The 15936-nt window shown below is 44.2% G+C and overlaps 1 protein-coding gene across 1 annotated transcript in view; it reads right to left on the reverse strand.

The window, feature by feature from the left end:
• The window catches only part of ccdc88c (coiled-coil domain containing 88C), an 85496-nt gene that overhangs the window by 60385 nt on the left and 9175 nt on the right, over positions 1-15936 (reverse strand). The window contains 1 exon segment of the mRNA XM_064927939.1: positions 14981-15089. Within this exon segment, the coding sequence (XP_064784011.1) occupies positions 14981-15089 (109 nt within the window).

Here is a 15936-nt window from a genome sequence, read left to right on the forward strand (position 1 = left end):
CGTGCTTCACGGTTGGGATGGTGTTCTTCGGCTTGCAAGCCTCCCCATTTTACCTCCAAATATAATGATGGTCACTATGGCCAAACAGTTCTATTTTTGTTTTATCAGACCAGACGACATTTCTCCAAAAAGTATGATCTTTGTCCCCATGTGCAGTTGCAAACCATAGGCTGGCTTTTTTTTAATGGCGGTTTTGGAGCAGTGGCTTCTTCCTTGCTGAGCGGCCTTTCAGGTTATGTCAATATAGGACTATTTTTATTGTGGATATAGATACTTTTGTACCTGTTTCCTCCAGCATCGTCACATGGTCCTTTGTTGCTGTTCTGGGATTGATTTGCACTTTCCACACCAAAGTACATCTCTAGGAGACAGAACGCATCTCCTTCCTGAGCAGAATGACGGCTAAGTGGTACCATGGTGTTTATACTTACGTACTACTGTTTGTACAGATGAACATGGTGCCTTCAGGCGTTTGGAAATTGCTCCCAAGGATGAACCAGACTTGTGAAAGTCTACAATTGTTTTTTCCTGAGGTCTTGGCTGATGTCTTTTGATTTTCCCATGATGTCAAGCAAAGAGGCACAGAGTTTGAAGGTCGGCCTTGAAATACATTCACAGGTACACCTCCAGTTGACATTTAGAGACATTTAGGTATAGCACTTAAAATAAAGAAATTCCCTTCCAATGTACTGTATTTTAGTCGTACACTGTAAACAATGGGCTGTATAGACAGAGCTCCATGACCAGGTTACTATAAGAGGAAGGGACCACACCCAAAACAGTTTTCCTGAGGAGAAGACGACACTATAGTCTATAAACAGTGCTGCTGCCGTTTGCTGCTGTGTTAGGGAAGCCCTACAGTAAGTATGAAGCTCTTGTACTATGGTGAGGCCGCACAAGCACATAAACGTAGCAAAAAAATAAACATCCTCTAACTGTCAACTGCATTTATTTTCAGCAAACTTAACATGTGTAAATATTTGTATGAACATAAGATTCAGACAAACTGAACAAATTCCACAGGCATGTGACTAAGAGAAATTGAATATTGTGTGCCTGAACACAATATTCACAGATGAGCATGGACCCTGGGCATCTTTCTTTTGGCAATTTTCCAGTCAGTAGAAAGGCCTCTTTAGTGTCCTAAGTTTTCATAACTGTGACCTTAATTGCCTACCGGCTAATCTGTTAGTGTCTTGACGACTGTTCCACAGGTGCATGTTCATTAATTGTTTATGGTTCATTGAAAAGGCATGGGAAACCGTATTTAAAAACACTTTACAGTGAAGATCTGTGAAGTTATTTGGATTTTTACAAATCATCTTTGATACAGGGTCCTGAAAAAGGGACGTTTCTTTTAAGTGTATGCTAGCAGCTAACTGGTAATGTTGTGCACCAGAACTCTGCAATAGCCTAGGGACACAATCAACTAGCCGGAGACCCTCGAAGGTGTCACAACTAGGAACAGTCTGGCAGTGTGACAAAGCAACACCCTGCACCCAACTGCTGCCACCATACCTACCTAAACAAACAGCAAAATAACTGAAGATATTACCAGGCGGCACCGGAAACAGATTAGGACCTGCCTCCATCACAGGGTACACAATGGCTATCTTGGTTGGTTTTGTCACATTACAGTGAATGAAAAATGCTTTTTTTTTTTAATGGTCCAGGTCCTTCAATATCATTCAGATGTACTTTTAAAGGATGTGTAATAGTGTATAAAAAAGGTGCAGTAATGTGTATACCATTTCCATACCAAATAAAGAATGCCATGTCAATCTTTTTGTCAATCTCAAATTTGGTTGAGTGGATGTGCAGTAAAAATCCCAGAGAGTGGATCAATAGCCATTGTTGAATATTACAGCCTGGTGAGTGAGAATTTCATCATGTACCAGCAACCCATTTAAAAAGTGCACACCCTATGCCCCCCTTGGTCTGACCACTGACCCAGGCTATGATCAATAACACAGCTAAGCACACTCCCGTGTGTGTGTGTGTGTGTGTGTGTGTGTGTGTGTACGCACACGTGAGAGAGAAACAACTCGTCAATTAAATTCCCAATGTACGCAGCCCATCTCCCTTGCTAATTGACCCCCTGCACCATATTCCCTGTGGGGAAGACAGCCTTCCTCACAGCACTGACTACACATCTGTAAGCACTCATATCTATACATTTTAACATTGTCATTCTGTGAATGCTTCTGAAATAACACAGAACGCTTCTCTCTGCACTGATGATTGCATCAGCAGAGCTTCAGTGGCTGCAATCAGAGCTTCAGAATTCTAATCACAAGGTGGTGAATTATTTCTCACCTGGGCGTCTAGTCTACAGTTAAGTCACTAACCACAGAGTATCACATACACTTTGTAAAACCTTACAGGCGGAGAGATGGGAAATAACTGTCCGTGCAGATACAAATATACTGTACAGAAAACAGACGAGTGATTCATTGAAAAGATAAAGCGGCTAAAATAAGAAGGAACAGAGCTGGTATAGAACTTATTCAACACTGGATTAAAGAAACACTCAAACTTGACAGAGTGAGTAAATAGGGTACCTAGTCTTCCCAGCCTCCCAGACATGACAGCAACAAACACTAGGCTGACTGGGAGGTTCGCCGCTGTTCACATTTCAAAGACTTCTCTCTGTAACAAATGAATGAGAAATCATTCATAAACATAAAAATATTATTTTGGGCTGTCTGCCATATTTCATAGCCCAGACTGCATTAAGGCTTCTTGCCAAAAGACCTGGGACAAGGACACCCCAGTTGAAAAGAAAGACACATAAAGAACAAGACTGAAGCAATGTCCGAGACCCCACACTTGATAAATCCCACTGTGTGTGTCTCTCTCTCAGAGCCAATACACCCACCTACTAACTCCTCATTCAGTGTGAATGCAACAGCAGGCTGGAAAGAGGCATTCCTGCCACCATGATAACCCTGCCCCCCACTCCTGCTCTCCTTTATTGACCGAGTACAATGACACCTCCCCTGAACTCCCCTACCCCCTCCCCCAGCGTCCATTGAGGGGACGCAGTCTTGTGGAACCCTCCCCAGCTGTTCCATTCTCCTCTGCTGAGTTTGCTGTGAAGGTCTGAGGGCCAGAGCTGGTTGACATGATCCTGTCCCTATGAGTGGAGAGTGTAGAGGTCTGGGTGTCGGTGTGATAAGGCATGGGTTGACCGGGATGGGGTGACTTGATGACCAAGCCCCTATGGGGTACAAGCAGGGCTGGAGCTGATGCTAGTCTAGTGGCTTTACAGAGTACCGTACACGCGTCTCTACAGCCTAGGGCAACCTGGCTGCTGGAAACCAGTCGGTGCCTGCATCGTTGCTTCTATAGCCCAGTGGCAGCAGATCCCTGAAGCTATGAACAGAGGAAGCCAAGTCACCCATCCATGGGGTGTATGACCCTGATTTTGTTGCTCTAATGTTTGGGCCCAGTACCACAGAGGACAGGTTGGCAGCAAATGTTGTGTTAAAGTAAAACAGATGCCTATCAAAATACAGTTAACAAACACAGTCATGGCAGAAATGGCCCATATGGCAATTAAATGCAGACAGACATTGCCCACATGCTTTCCAGCCGAAACAGTTTGTGCATATATTATGTCATTTTGTGACATTTTGGACTTTGGTAAGGGTTCTCAGCACTTCGGGTAAACAACATTTTTTCTTAGGGAAAGCCGGAAACAGTAGCCAAAGTTCACACCCCTTCGTCAGTGATTGGTCAGCAGTAGGGATTCTGCGACTCGTTATCATGCACATTCTTTGGAGAAATACTGTATCAAACATCTTAGATGAAAAATTGTGCGACTAAGATCTCCGACAAAACATCAAAATTAATGACAGAACTCGAGTTCAGATAAATTGGGACTACTTTGAGGAAGTATGCTCCCAGATAGACTAAACTTTTTTTCTTGCTTTGAGGACAATACAGTGCCACGGCCCGCTACCAAAACCTGCTGGCTCTCCTTCACTGCAGCCGACGTGAGTAAAACATTTAAACGTGTTGACCCTCGCAAGGCTGCAGGACCAGACGGTATCCCCAGACGTGTCCTCAGAGCATGCGCAGACCAGTTGGCTGGTGTGTTGACGGACATATTCAATCAATACTTATCCCAGTCTGCTGTTCCCACATGCTTCAAGAGGGCCACCATTGTTCCTGTTCCCAAGAAAGCTAAGGTAACTGAGCTAAACGACTACCGCCCGCCCCTTAGCACTCACTTCAATCATCATGAAGTACTTTGAGAGACTAGTCAAGGACCATATCACCTCCACCCTACCTGACGCCCTAGACCCACTTCCAATTTGCTTACCGCCCCACAGACGACGCAATCGCTACCACACTGCCCTAACCCATCTGGACAAGAGGAATACCTACGTGAGAATGCTGTTCATCAACTACAGCTCAGCATTTAACACCATAGTACCCTCCAAACACGTCATCAAGCTCGAAACCCTGGGTCTCAACCCTGCCCTGTGCAACTGGGTACTGGACTTCCTGACGGTCACCCCCAGGTGGTGAGGGTAGGTAAAAACATCTCCACCCCGCTGATCCTCAACACTGGGGACCCACAAGGGTGCGTTCTGAGCCCTCTCCTGTACTCCCTGTTCACCCAAGACTGCGTGGCCATGCACGCTCCCAACTCAATCATCAAGTTTGCAGACGACACAACAGTGGTAGGCTTGATTACCAACAACGCTGAGAGGGCCTACAGGGAGGAGGTGAGGGCCCTCGGCGTGTGGTGTCAGGAAAATAACCTCACACTCAACGTCAGCAAAACTAAGAAGATGATTGTGGATTTCAGGAAACAGCAGGAGGGAGCACCCCCCTATCCACATCGACGGGACAGTAGTGGAGTGGGTAGTAAGTCAAGTTCCTCGGCGTACACATCACGGACAAACTGAATTGGTCCACCCACACAGACAGCGTTGTGAAGAAGGAGCAGCAGTGCCTCTTCAACCTCAGGAGCCTGAAAAATTTCAGCTTGTCACCAAAAGCACACAAACTTCTACAGATGCACAATCGAGAGCATCCTGTCGGGCTGTATCACCGCCTGGTACGGCAACTGCTCCGCCCACAACCGTAAGGCTCTCCAGAGGGTAGTGAGGTCTGCACAACACATCACCGGGGGCAAACTACTTGCCCTCCAGGACACCTACACCACCCGATGGTACAGGAAGGTCTTAAAGATCATCAAGGACAACAACCACCCGAGCCACTGCCTGTTGGCCCCGCTATCATCCAGAAGGCGAGGTCAGTACAGGTGCATCAAAGCAGGGACCGAGAGACTGAAAAATATCTCAAGGCCATCAGACTGTTAAACAGCCACCACTAACATTGAGTGGCTGCTGCCAACATACTGACTCAACTCCAGCCACTTTAATAATGGAAATTGATGTAAAAATGTATAACTAGCCACTTTAAACAATGCCACTTAATATAATGTTTACATACCCTACATTACTCATCTCATATGTATATGTATTTCCTGTACTCTATATAACCTACTGCATCTTGCCATCTTTATCTAATACATGCATCACTAGCCACTTTAAACTATGCCACTTTGTTTATATACCCTACATTACTCATCTCATATGTATATACTGTACTCTATACCATCTTGCCTATGCCGTTCTGTACCATCACTCATTCATATATCTGTATGTACATATTCTTTATCCCTTTACACTTGTGTGTATACGGTAGTAGTTGTGGAATTGTTAGGTTAGATTACTTGTTGGTTATTACTGCATTGTTGGAACTAGAAGCACAAGCATTTTGCTACACTTGCATTAACATCTGTTAACCATGTGTATGTGCCAAATAAAATTTGACGCACTGTCTACAGCATCTCAAATTTTTTCAAGCTAAGGTCTTTCAAGGGTGTGTGGGAGCACACGCATTCGGTTTGGCTAGCCACCAGCTGAACGGAAGCATGCTGACGCCTTTAGCAATCTGAAATCAATTCCAAAAACAGAAAACCCACCCACACACACTGGCTGCCTGTGGCCTGAAATAAGACATGTGACAAACGGATATGGAATTGTGTCCCTGAACAAAGGGGGGGTTTAATTCCCGGACACTTCTGGGGGGAATAGCGCTAGCACTCACCCGCCGATCCAACAGGTCCCAGATGTGCTCAATGGGATTGCGATCGGGGCTCTTCGCTGGCCATGGTAGAGAACTGACATTCCTGTCTTGCAGGAAATCATGCACAGAACGAACAGTATGGCTGGTGGCATTGTCATGCTGGAGGGTCATGTCAGGATGAGCCTGCAGGAAGGAGGATGTCTTCCCTGTAACGCACACCGTTATTGTCATTGCCTGCATTGACAACAAGCTCAGTCTGATGATGCGGTGACACACCGCCCCAGACCATGACGGACCCTCCATCTCCAAATTGATCCCCCTCCAGTGTACAGGACTCGGTGTAATGCCCATTCCTTCTACGATAAACGCGAATCCGACCATCACTCCTGGCGAGACAAAACCGCGACTCGTCAGTGAAGAGCACTTTTTGCCAGTCCTGTCTGGTCCAGCGATGGTGGGTTCGTGCCCATAGGCAACGTTGTTGCGGGTGATGTCTGGTGAGGATCTGCCTTACAACATGCCTACAAGCCCTCAGTCCAGCCTATTTTAAATTTTTTTTACCTTTATTTAACTAGGCAAGTCAGTTAAGAACAAATTCTTATTTTCAATGACGGCCTAGGAACAGTGGGTTAACTGCCTGTTCAGGGGCAGAACGACAGATTTGTACCTTGTCAGCTCAGGGGTTTGAACTTGCAACCTTCCGGTTACTAGTCCAACCCTCTAACCACTAGGCTACGCTGCCGCCCCTATTGCGGACAGTCTGAGCACTGATGGTGGGATTGTGCATTCCTGGGCTAACCCGGGCAGTTGTTGGTGCCGTCATCCTGTACCTGTCCCGCAGGTTATGTTCGGCTGTACGGATCCTGTGCCAGTGTTGTTACACGTGAATGCAAGAAGTGACACAATTTCCCTTTTTAAAAGAAATTCATGTTAGCAGGCAAGTTTAAAAAGATGTACTTATGTATTGATTTTAAGAAAGGCATTGATGTTTATGGTTAGGTACACATTGGTGCAGCGACAGTGCTTTGTTCGCGAATGTGCTTGTTAAATCACCTGTATAGCGAAGTAGGCTGTGATTCAATGACAAATGAACAGGCACCACAACGATTATATGCAACGCAGGACAAGCAAGAACCTGTTACGGGTAGACGTTCCGCAACATCCGGTGAAATTGCAGAGTGCGAAATTCAGATTCAATTATTAGAAATATTTAACTTTCATAAAAATCACAAGTGCAATACACCAAATTAAAGCTAAACTCCTTGTTAATCCAGTCAGATTTCAAAATGGCTTTACGGCGAAAGCAAACCATGTGATTATCTGAGGACAGCACCCCACCATACAATATGAAAATCATATTTCAACCAAGCAGGTGTGACATGAAAGTCAGAAATAATGGATATAATTAATGCCTTACCTTTGAAGATCTTCTGTTGGCACTTCAATATGTCCCAGAAACTTCACAAATGGTCCTTTTGTTTGATAAACTCATTTTTATATCCCCAAAATGTCCATTTATATGGAGTGTTTGATTAAGAAAAACATTGGTTCCAACTCGCCCAACTTGACTACAAATTATCTAATAAGTTACCTGTAAACTTGGTCCAAACATTTCAAACAACTTTCCTAATGCATCCTTAGGTATACTAAAACATAAATAATCGATCAAATTTAAGACAGTATATTCCATGTTCAATAGCTGATAAAAATCAACGTGGAGCGCATGACCTGGAGCGCGCACCAAAGAAAAGAGTACACTTGGCTTGACACTCATTCTGAACAGCCGTACCTCTTCATTTCTCAAAGGAAAAACATCAACCAATTTCTAAAGACTGTTCACGTCTAGTGGAAGTCATAGGAACTGCAACCAGGTGCAGATTCCTATAATAAACCAATAGAAAACAGTCCCCTCAACATTTTTTCACCTGGATGGTTTGCCCTCTGGGTTTCACATGCTAAATGTTTTTTATTTTACCTCTATTTAACTAGGCAAGTCAGTTAAGAACAAATTCTTATTTTCAATGACGGCCTAGGAACAGTGGGTTAACTGCCTGTTCAGGGGCAGAACAGATTTGTAGGTTGTCAGTTCGGGGGTTTGAACTTGCAACCTTCCGGTTACTAGTCCAATGCTCTAACCCCAATAAGATATGTTATACTCACAGACATAATTTTAACAGTTTTAGAAACGTGAGTGTTTTCTATCCAAATCTACCAAATTATATGCATATCCTAGCTTCTGGGCCTGAGTAGCAGGTAGTTTACTTTTGGGCACGCTTTTCATCTGGATGTGAAAATACTGCCCTCTATCCCAAAGAGGATAAACTAGTAATATCAACCATGTGTAGTTAACTAGTAACTATGTTAAGATTGATTGTTTTTTTATAAGATAAGTTTAATGCTAGCGAGCACCTTACCTTGGCTCCTTGCTGCACTTGCATAACAGGTAGTCAGCCTGCCACGCAGTCTCCCCGTGTGCAATTTAATCGGCCATAATCAGTGTCCAAAAATGCAGATTACCGATTGTTATGAAAACTTGAAAAATCGGCCATTCCGATTAATCGGTCGACCTCTACGCACTACCCTCTGTAGCGCATTGCGGTTGGACACCGAGCAGTTGCCAAACAAAGAGGTGATGCAGCCAGTAAAGATGCTCTCAATGGTGCAGCTGTAGAACTTTGAGGATATGAGGGCCCATGCCAAATATTTCTTGCCTCCTGAAGGGGGGGCTGCCCAATCTACAGACAGACCCAAGTCAAAAACCATCTGCTTAATGCCTTTGCAAGCTAGACTAGGCTGCATTCAAAAGATGTATGCCTGTGCCATATATGGGTCCATTTGCAGGGTGATAGAAGCATCACACATACACCAAACTACACAAAGCACAGGTGCTGGAGAGAAGGTACTTGAGGCATAATACAGCAGGACTTGAGAGCTGAGTCCTGACTGACAACACAGTTCTCCTGTAACACATCTGAGACTGAAGGAGTCATGTTACAGTGAGGTGGGGGTGAGGTGGAGTGCAATGATTCTCCACTGTTGTGCTCTCTTAACTGTTTTGGTGTGTTTGGACCATTATTGGTCCTTAGCGATGTGGACACAGAGGAACGTGCAGCTCTCGACCCGCTCCACTACAGCCCTGTTGATGTGAATGGCCCTCAGTTTCCTGTGGCCTGCGATAAGCTCATCTGTCTTTCCCACATTGAGGGAGATGTTGTCCTGGCACCACACTGCCAGGTCTAGTTGGTGATCAGGCCCACCATCGTCGTGTCATCAGCAAAGTTGGTGTTGGAGTCGTGCGCAGGCACGCAGTCGTGGGTAAACAGGGAGTACAGGAGGGAACAAGCACACATCCCTGAGGGGCCTCTATGTTGAGGGTAAGCCTTTCCGCTGCTCATAAGCCACTGAACCACAGGGCAACCACCACATACAGGTAAACGACATGCCAGCCAAAGGTCAGAATGGCCAAAACACTAGGACTGGTGCTCCTCATCTAGGGCACAGGCATCAGAGAGAGAATGTCAAGAGTTAAAAATTAAATACGTCAGAGGCCTCGTTTTTGTTTCCCATGGCAGCGGTCTCGGGAGGGGGTTTCCTGCACTGGGGGGTGGGGAGCCACACACATCAAGGCTTCAGAGGTAACAACAAAAGAGGAAAATACTTGAGGACAGGGAGAGTGAGAGCGAGCAAGAGTGTGCTACGTAGGAAACAAGTGTGCTAGGTAGGAAAAGGAATAGGACAAAAGGAGAGATGAGAGAACATAAAAGAAAGGAGAATGGGAATGCCTGTGGCTCTTGTGCTGGTCTCTAGAGCTTTACAGCTGAATACCATAGCCAACAGTGAACATTGAAGAAACTGAACACCTCTGAGAAAAGAGGAGAGCCAGGAGGCCAAATCAGATTACCCCAGCCTCAGCTGCAATGCCGTGCAAGAGACTCCACACTGCCCAAACTACAGACAGACACAAGTCAAAAACCCTCTGCTTAATGCCTTTGCAAGCTAGACAAGGCTGCATTCAAAATATGTATGCCTGTGCTATATATAGGTCCAATTGCAGGGTGATAGGAGCATCACACATACACCAAACTACACAAAGCACAGGTTCTGGATTTAAGGTACTTGAGGCATAATACAGCAGGACCTGAGAGCTGAGTCCTGACTGACAACACAGTTCTCCTGTAACACATCTGAGACTGAAGGAGTCATGTTACAGTGAGGTGGGGGTGGGGTAGAGTGCCCTGAATCTCCAGACAATAGCCGGGGTGAGGAGGAGGGAACCAAAAAAGGTCCCCCCCCCCCGCCCCCATGTCCCCATTGTCCACGTTTTGGTGGGGCTCTTTATGGTGCAGCGCACAGAGATTGTTATTTGGGAGCTAATCTAATTTGGGGAGAGTATATAAGGGGGAGTCGGGGGATGCAGACACAGAGATGATCCCTGTGAGTGAATAGGGGCCCTGCCTGCTGTCTCTGATCTACAGTGTGTAATACTGTGTTTGGGGCTCAATGGGATGGATGCGAGTCATCATAATATCGTCACGTCCGTCTCCCATTCCTGGATGAAATTGGGGCACTGCCAGAACAGTCTGGGTGGCTTAAGCAAGCAAATATGAGACACGCTTTAGGTTTAGACTGAAAACCAGGCTAAGCTGGTATATGTATTAAACCAGTATTAGATTTGGCAGTTATTGTTAATCCTGGTTGGGATGCCACCAGGAGTACCCCATCCCTTGTGACACGCAGAAATAGTCTCACCACATTCGTTCTACAAACACACACACAAAATGGCTGGTCTTTTCACTTGTAAACTGGTGTTTTAAACATATTATCAATCCTTAAGGTACAAAACTCAAATATTTTATAACAGCATAGGGTCCAGATGAAAGGTAAGGAAAGAAGACTTTTTGGTCCAGTTGCCAGGTTGTACTGTATAGTTGGGGGTTGGTGTAGGGGACTGTAACACTGCCTTCTAGGCCATGCTTTCTGTAAGCATGTCAGTTTTGAGCTGTGTTTAGCAAAGTTGTGAAACGGTTTTCAGTTCAAATTAAATTAATTTCCTGTGGGGCGAACACACACACACACACAATTGGTGCCTTAGATTAGTGGTTCCCAAGCTGTGGGGTGCTCTATACTGCCCTCCTACAGCAACATCCTGCTGAGGATTGCTCTAACTACAACTTCATTGCCTCAATGGCACATTATTCCCTACATAGTGTTTCTCTCAGATGGTGGCTCACACATACAACAGACCAGTCTGCAACGCTCACCATATCTTATCTAGCCAGGCCTTCTGAGCATGTTTGTGTGATCTTAACTTCTTTTCAATGGTCAATTGTGTGATCATATCACATCGTCCAGCCCTTACTGTACTAACATGCACGCCCTGAGGGTGTAAACGGTTGGTAGGGAAGGAGGGAGAGACCTACAACCAGAGAGCTGCGTGATCATTCAATGGTAGCTAAAGGGTGTTTGGTTGGTTTGCTATGCAGCATGCGGATTGCCATGGATTAATCTAGATCAAAAGTCAGGGCCAAAATTGAATCATGGTAAAGTACAAACCGATCTGTGCAATGGGTGATGGGAACCTGAGGTTAAATGTCAACGACATTAATCGATCTACATTAATATAAATGGTAATCCGCATACTGCATAGCAAATCAACCAAACTATAATAACGCATCAGAAGACAACCAACAAAACAACACTACTGGCCTGGGGGCAGGAACAGAACACAACCATCCATCCAGCTTGACAAAGTGAGTTTACTCTTTAGCTAACTGCTTTCACACAGAATTAAGGACAGAACACAACTGGGACTAATACGATCAGTCGTCTGAAACAAATGGAGAGTAGATTCATTACGAGCACACACACACTGACAGTGATATCTGTGTTAAACAAGAACTGCCTGATTGAGGGGAAATTAGACATTAGCGGTCAGAAGGCCGAGGGGTTAGTGAACCAGGACAGGACTGGAGTGACTTAGTTAGAAAACAAAACACCAGACGAGGCTAATCTAAAGTGAGAGGTCTAATGCATTACCAAAGCTAACCGTTTCTGTTAGCACAGGCTGGAAATCTTAAAACAGGCCTTCAGGGAGCAGGCGCCTGGAGGGGCTTTATAGTATGAAACACCACCAGACACCTCCCCTCCCCCACTATACATATGTAGGCTACAGGGGAGGCAGATGACCACAGGGCAGGCCAGGCAAAGACAACACATCTGTTCTTGATCAGGAGGAAAGGGAGAGGAGGGGTGAAGAGTGAAACTCCCCACCCGCCTCCTTCTTTCTCCCATCTCTGTCGACTCCCACAGCAAGGTTGGAGCAGGACCTGGGAAGACATCTCTCTACCCATCCACTGGCCATCATTTATTAGATCAGATAGAAACCCCTAGAAAGCAGGGGAGAGAGATATGAACCCTACTCCATCAAGCCCTATAGTGTTGACTCAACCACGTGAATTTGGCTCTATATGTTCAATACAAAGCAAAAAAGTTAACTGAAAAAGGCAAAACTTTACACAGGAAACCTTTGAGTTGCCATGTGGCTTGGTGAGTCTACTCACATTGATGGTGAGTCCCTGGTCTGAACAGACACAGATCTGTTACTCATTAGCCTAGTGTGTGTGTGTGTGTGTGTGTGTAAAAATTTAAACACGAAGCAGACCAAACTCTTTGGTTATTTACAAACCTACTGTATGTCAAATAGTGCATGCTTTCGCTTGGGAAATAAATAAGACTCTGGATGGAAACATGTTTGTTCCCAACATTAAGGTCGTTTTCCTAAAGAAGTTAAATCCGCTTTGTGTTTTGTTTCCTTGCCACGGTACTAATGAATAATGCAATACTGGCATCGTCTCCCGACCCTGTGTGTATCCAAGGCTCAGACCTAGCCCATCTACCTAATGAAAGGGGCCTCCCTGCCAGTGCCATGGGTGTGTGCACTTCGAGGGCTAGAATTTCTTCAGTCACACAACACACTAATTAAAAACACTGCATCAGAGGCATGCATCATCTATGTTTCCCCATTGCTTTAGCAACTATAACCAACCACTAAGCTAACAAAATCTACTTTCAAACAGAAGAATTAGAGAATGAGGCTCTTTTCAAATTAACTTAGTTTAAAACTTGCAAAGTTCTCACATCTTGAACGCCACCTCAAATTTATTGCATCACTTGCAACTGAACACATACATTTATAACCTTTTTACACAAATCGAGAACAAAAGAAAGTATAGCCAAGAGCAGGTTGGATTTTTCAACTATGGCAGCATTTTGTATAAGCTACCCTGTAACATTGAGTGTGGAAACTTAAACTGTCTTGCGTAACACAGTGCAGCTATGTGTGAGGAGAATGTAAACATTTTGTTAATCTTGCTACCTAGCTCTGTATAATATGAATGACACCGATACAGTTACTGTACTTTTATATTCTTATCAGAGATGTAAACGTACATTTTTTGCTATGCTGAAGTTAGGCCTACTTGATGTTAGCTAACATTAGCTAGCAAGCAGCTGTGCCATTGGCTATTTGCCTTGAAGCTAAATTAAATGTGCACGGATGAGAAAATAATCCATTGAAATGTTGCCACATGTTTGTGAATTGTTGCATTATTGAAGAGTGTAATAAGGTTTTGTCCCATTAATCAAGAGTTGAATACGGCAGATGCATGAAAGGTTGCTTGCATAACATTAGCTAGTTTAATAGTTTGCATGCTTAGCTAGCCTACTGGCTAGTGGCTACTGTGACATTTACGGTACATTTTAACAGCGAAGCAAGAACGTCCCAGACAGTCTCTCAGCTCGTGACATTTCCATTGCTAATGTGAATTGAACGCTCTTCAATGGGAAAAGCCTCTTACATTCAGAGTGTGAAAGTAAAACTGAAAGAGGGAGACTAGGCTAACTTCCATACAGTATTTGGGGTGATAACACTGCTTAGTTCGGTGTGATCAACTGAAGCGGGCGACACCATAAACATACAAAGCGGGCACAGATTTGAAACTTTGGACCTGGCGGGGCAGCCAGTGGCAGGGTCGGGAAGTGTTTGAATGGAGTGTGTGTGTGTTTTTGTGTGTTACAGCCAAGGGCGGTATTTGAATGGAGTGTGTGACGTCTGTAGTTGGGAAACCGAGGAAACAGAGAAGGAATGTGTTGAGAGAGGTCAGCCAGAACAGTTGGGTCGCTCTCCACTGTCTCACCGTGTGTGTAGTGGATTTCACCAACTCAATTACAGTGGAATAACAAGGTCGGCATAGTTTCTCCTAAAGCTTTCCACGTGAGGACTAGCGATCATGATTCATAATGAAAGACTACTAGCTTACTACATCTAAAGATAGTGTTTTTGTGGGGAAGCGTTCATTTTCCCAGATTACTATAATTACAGGTTGTGAGATGAAACCTACAGCAACCTAGAAAAGATAAGACTACTGTTGGTTTCTGATATAGGCTAATTGTCATACATGACTGACCTACCACTACCAAAAATATAGTGACAGAATTATCACCACAACATTTCTCATTAAAACAGAGGACATCATGCATTAGTAATTGTTTGATAATCGAGATGTCAGTGTAAGGACAGCAGACAAAACAATGAGACATTCCTCCAGGGATAACCACCACACCCAAGCAGCCAGGTCTAATCCCCAGGATGCTCTGGATGCTCACACACACCAGCTGCTGTCTGATCACCAAGATCAGAGACTACACACATCTCCTGGCTCTACACGTGAGGTGTAAATGAGTATGAGGTGTGCATTAGTAAGTAGCTATAATTTGATATGGTGAGCAGCATTAAAAGTAGTTAGGAAATTTTAAAAATAAAAAAGTGCGTGAAGTGAGTGAGCAGGAAGTGGATAGACAGAACTGAGCTCACCTGGTAGTAGTTCTTGATGTGCCTGATCACAATGTTGAGGTTCTGGATTCGTAGGTTCACATCATTGTTCACATTCTTATTCACTCTCTGATTTGTGGGGCTGGGGTCTCTGGATAAGAAAAGACATAACATGAAAAAATATTTTTGTAGTAAAGTACTAAACTACAAAAAAAGAAGAAACAGCAGCCTTTTCCTTTACTGAGTATTATATTGACTATATTTTCTTTGAACAGCTGCTTAAGGTGTCAGCATGCTTCAGTTCGGCTTGCGCCTAGCCAATCTCTGCTAGCCGGACCGAAGCAGCGTGCTTGCATACTCCCTTACAAAAACGTCGCTTAAAAAATGAGAAAAAAAGAGGAGCAATTGTACTGTTTGTCCACTTTGAGACGTTGTAGCCTATTCTTCAAAAGTCCGAATTAATCTAATACAGCCCAAAAAAAAAAAAAAAAAAAAAAAAAAACTCCACCAAGTCCAAAACACCACAAAATGATAACATAATATATGCATGAACTCTAAGGAACTGTTTCAGTTGGGAAGCGTTTAGTCTGGCATGCAAGACATACAACTATAATGTACATAATCCTGTAAATTCCTATTTTAGGCAACATTTGCATGTACTGTACACCAACTCTAGTGAAAGAGTTGCTTTTACCAACTATCCACACACAAAAAAAGGAAAACAGATTACTGTTGGGGATTAGCCTAAACTTTAGAGGGGAACGGCATATATAATATGGTGCTTATTCAGAACACACAGACGTGATGTCCTTCTTTCCTCCAAACAAGTAGGCCAACAACCCAATTGGTTTGGTTGACAGATGTATTATTATGGATGTATTATTAAGGACGACATTTAAATATGCTGGTCACAGAACTGCTGTACTTGTTAGGTAAACAGTCAGTGGACATTGGACTAGTAATAGTCTGATTTGAGTCCAGAGTGTTAGAGTTGAGCC

This window comes from Oncorhynchus masou, chromosome 21, assembly GCF_036934945.1.
Source record: "Oncorhynchus masou masou isolate Uvic2021 chromosome 21, UVic_Omas_1.1, whole genome shotgun sequence".
NCBI lineage: Eukaryota > Metazoa > Chordata > Actinopteri > Salmoniformes > Salmonidae > Oncorhynchus > Oncorhynchus masou.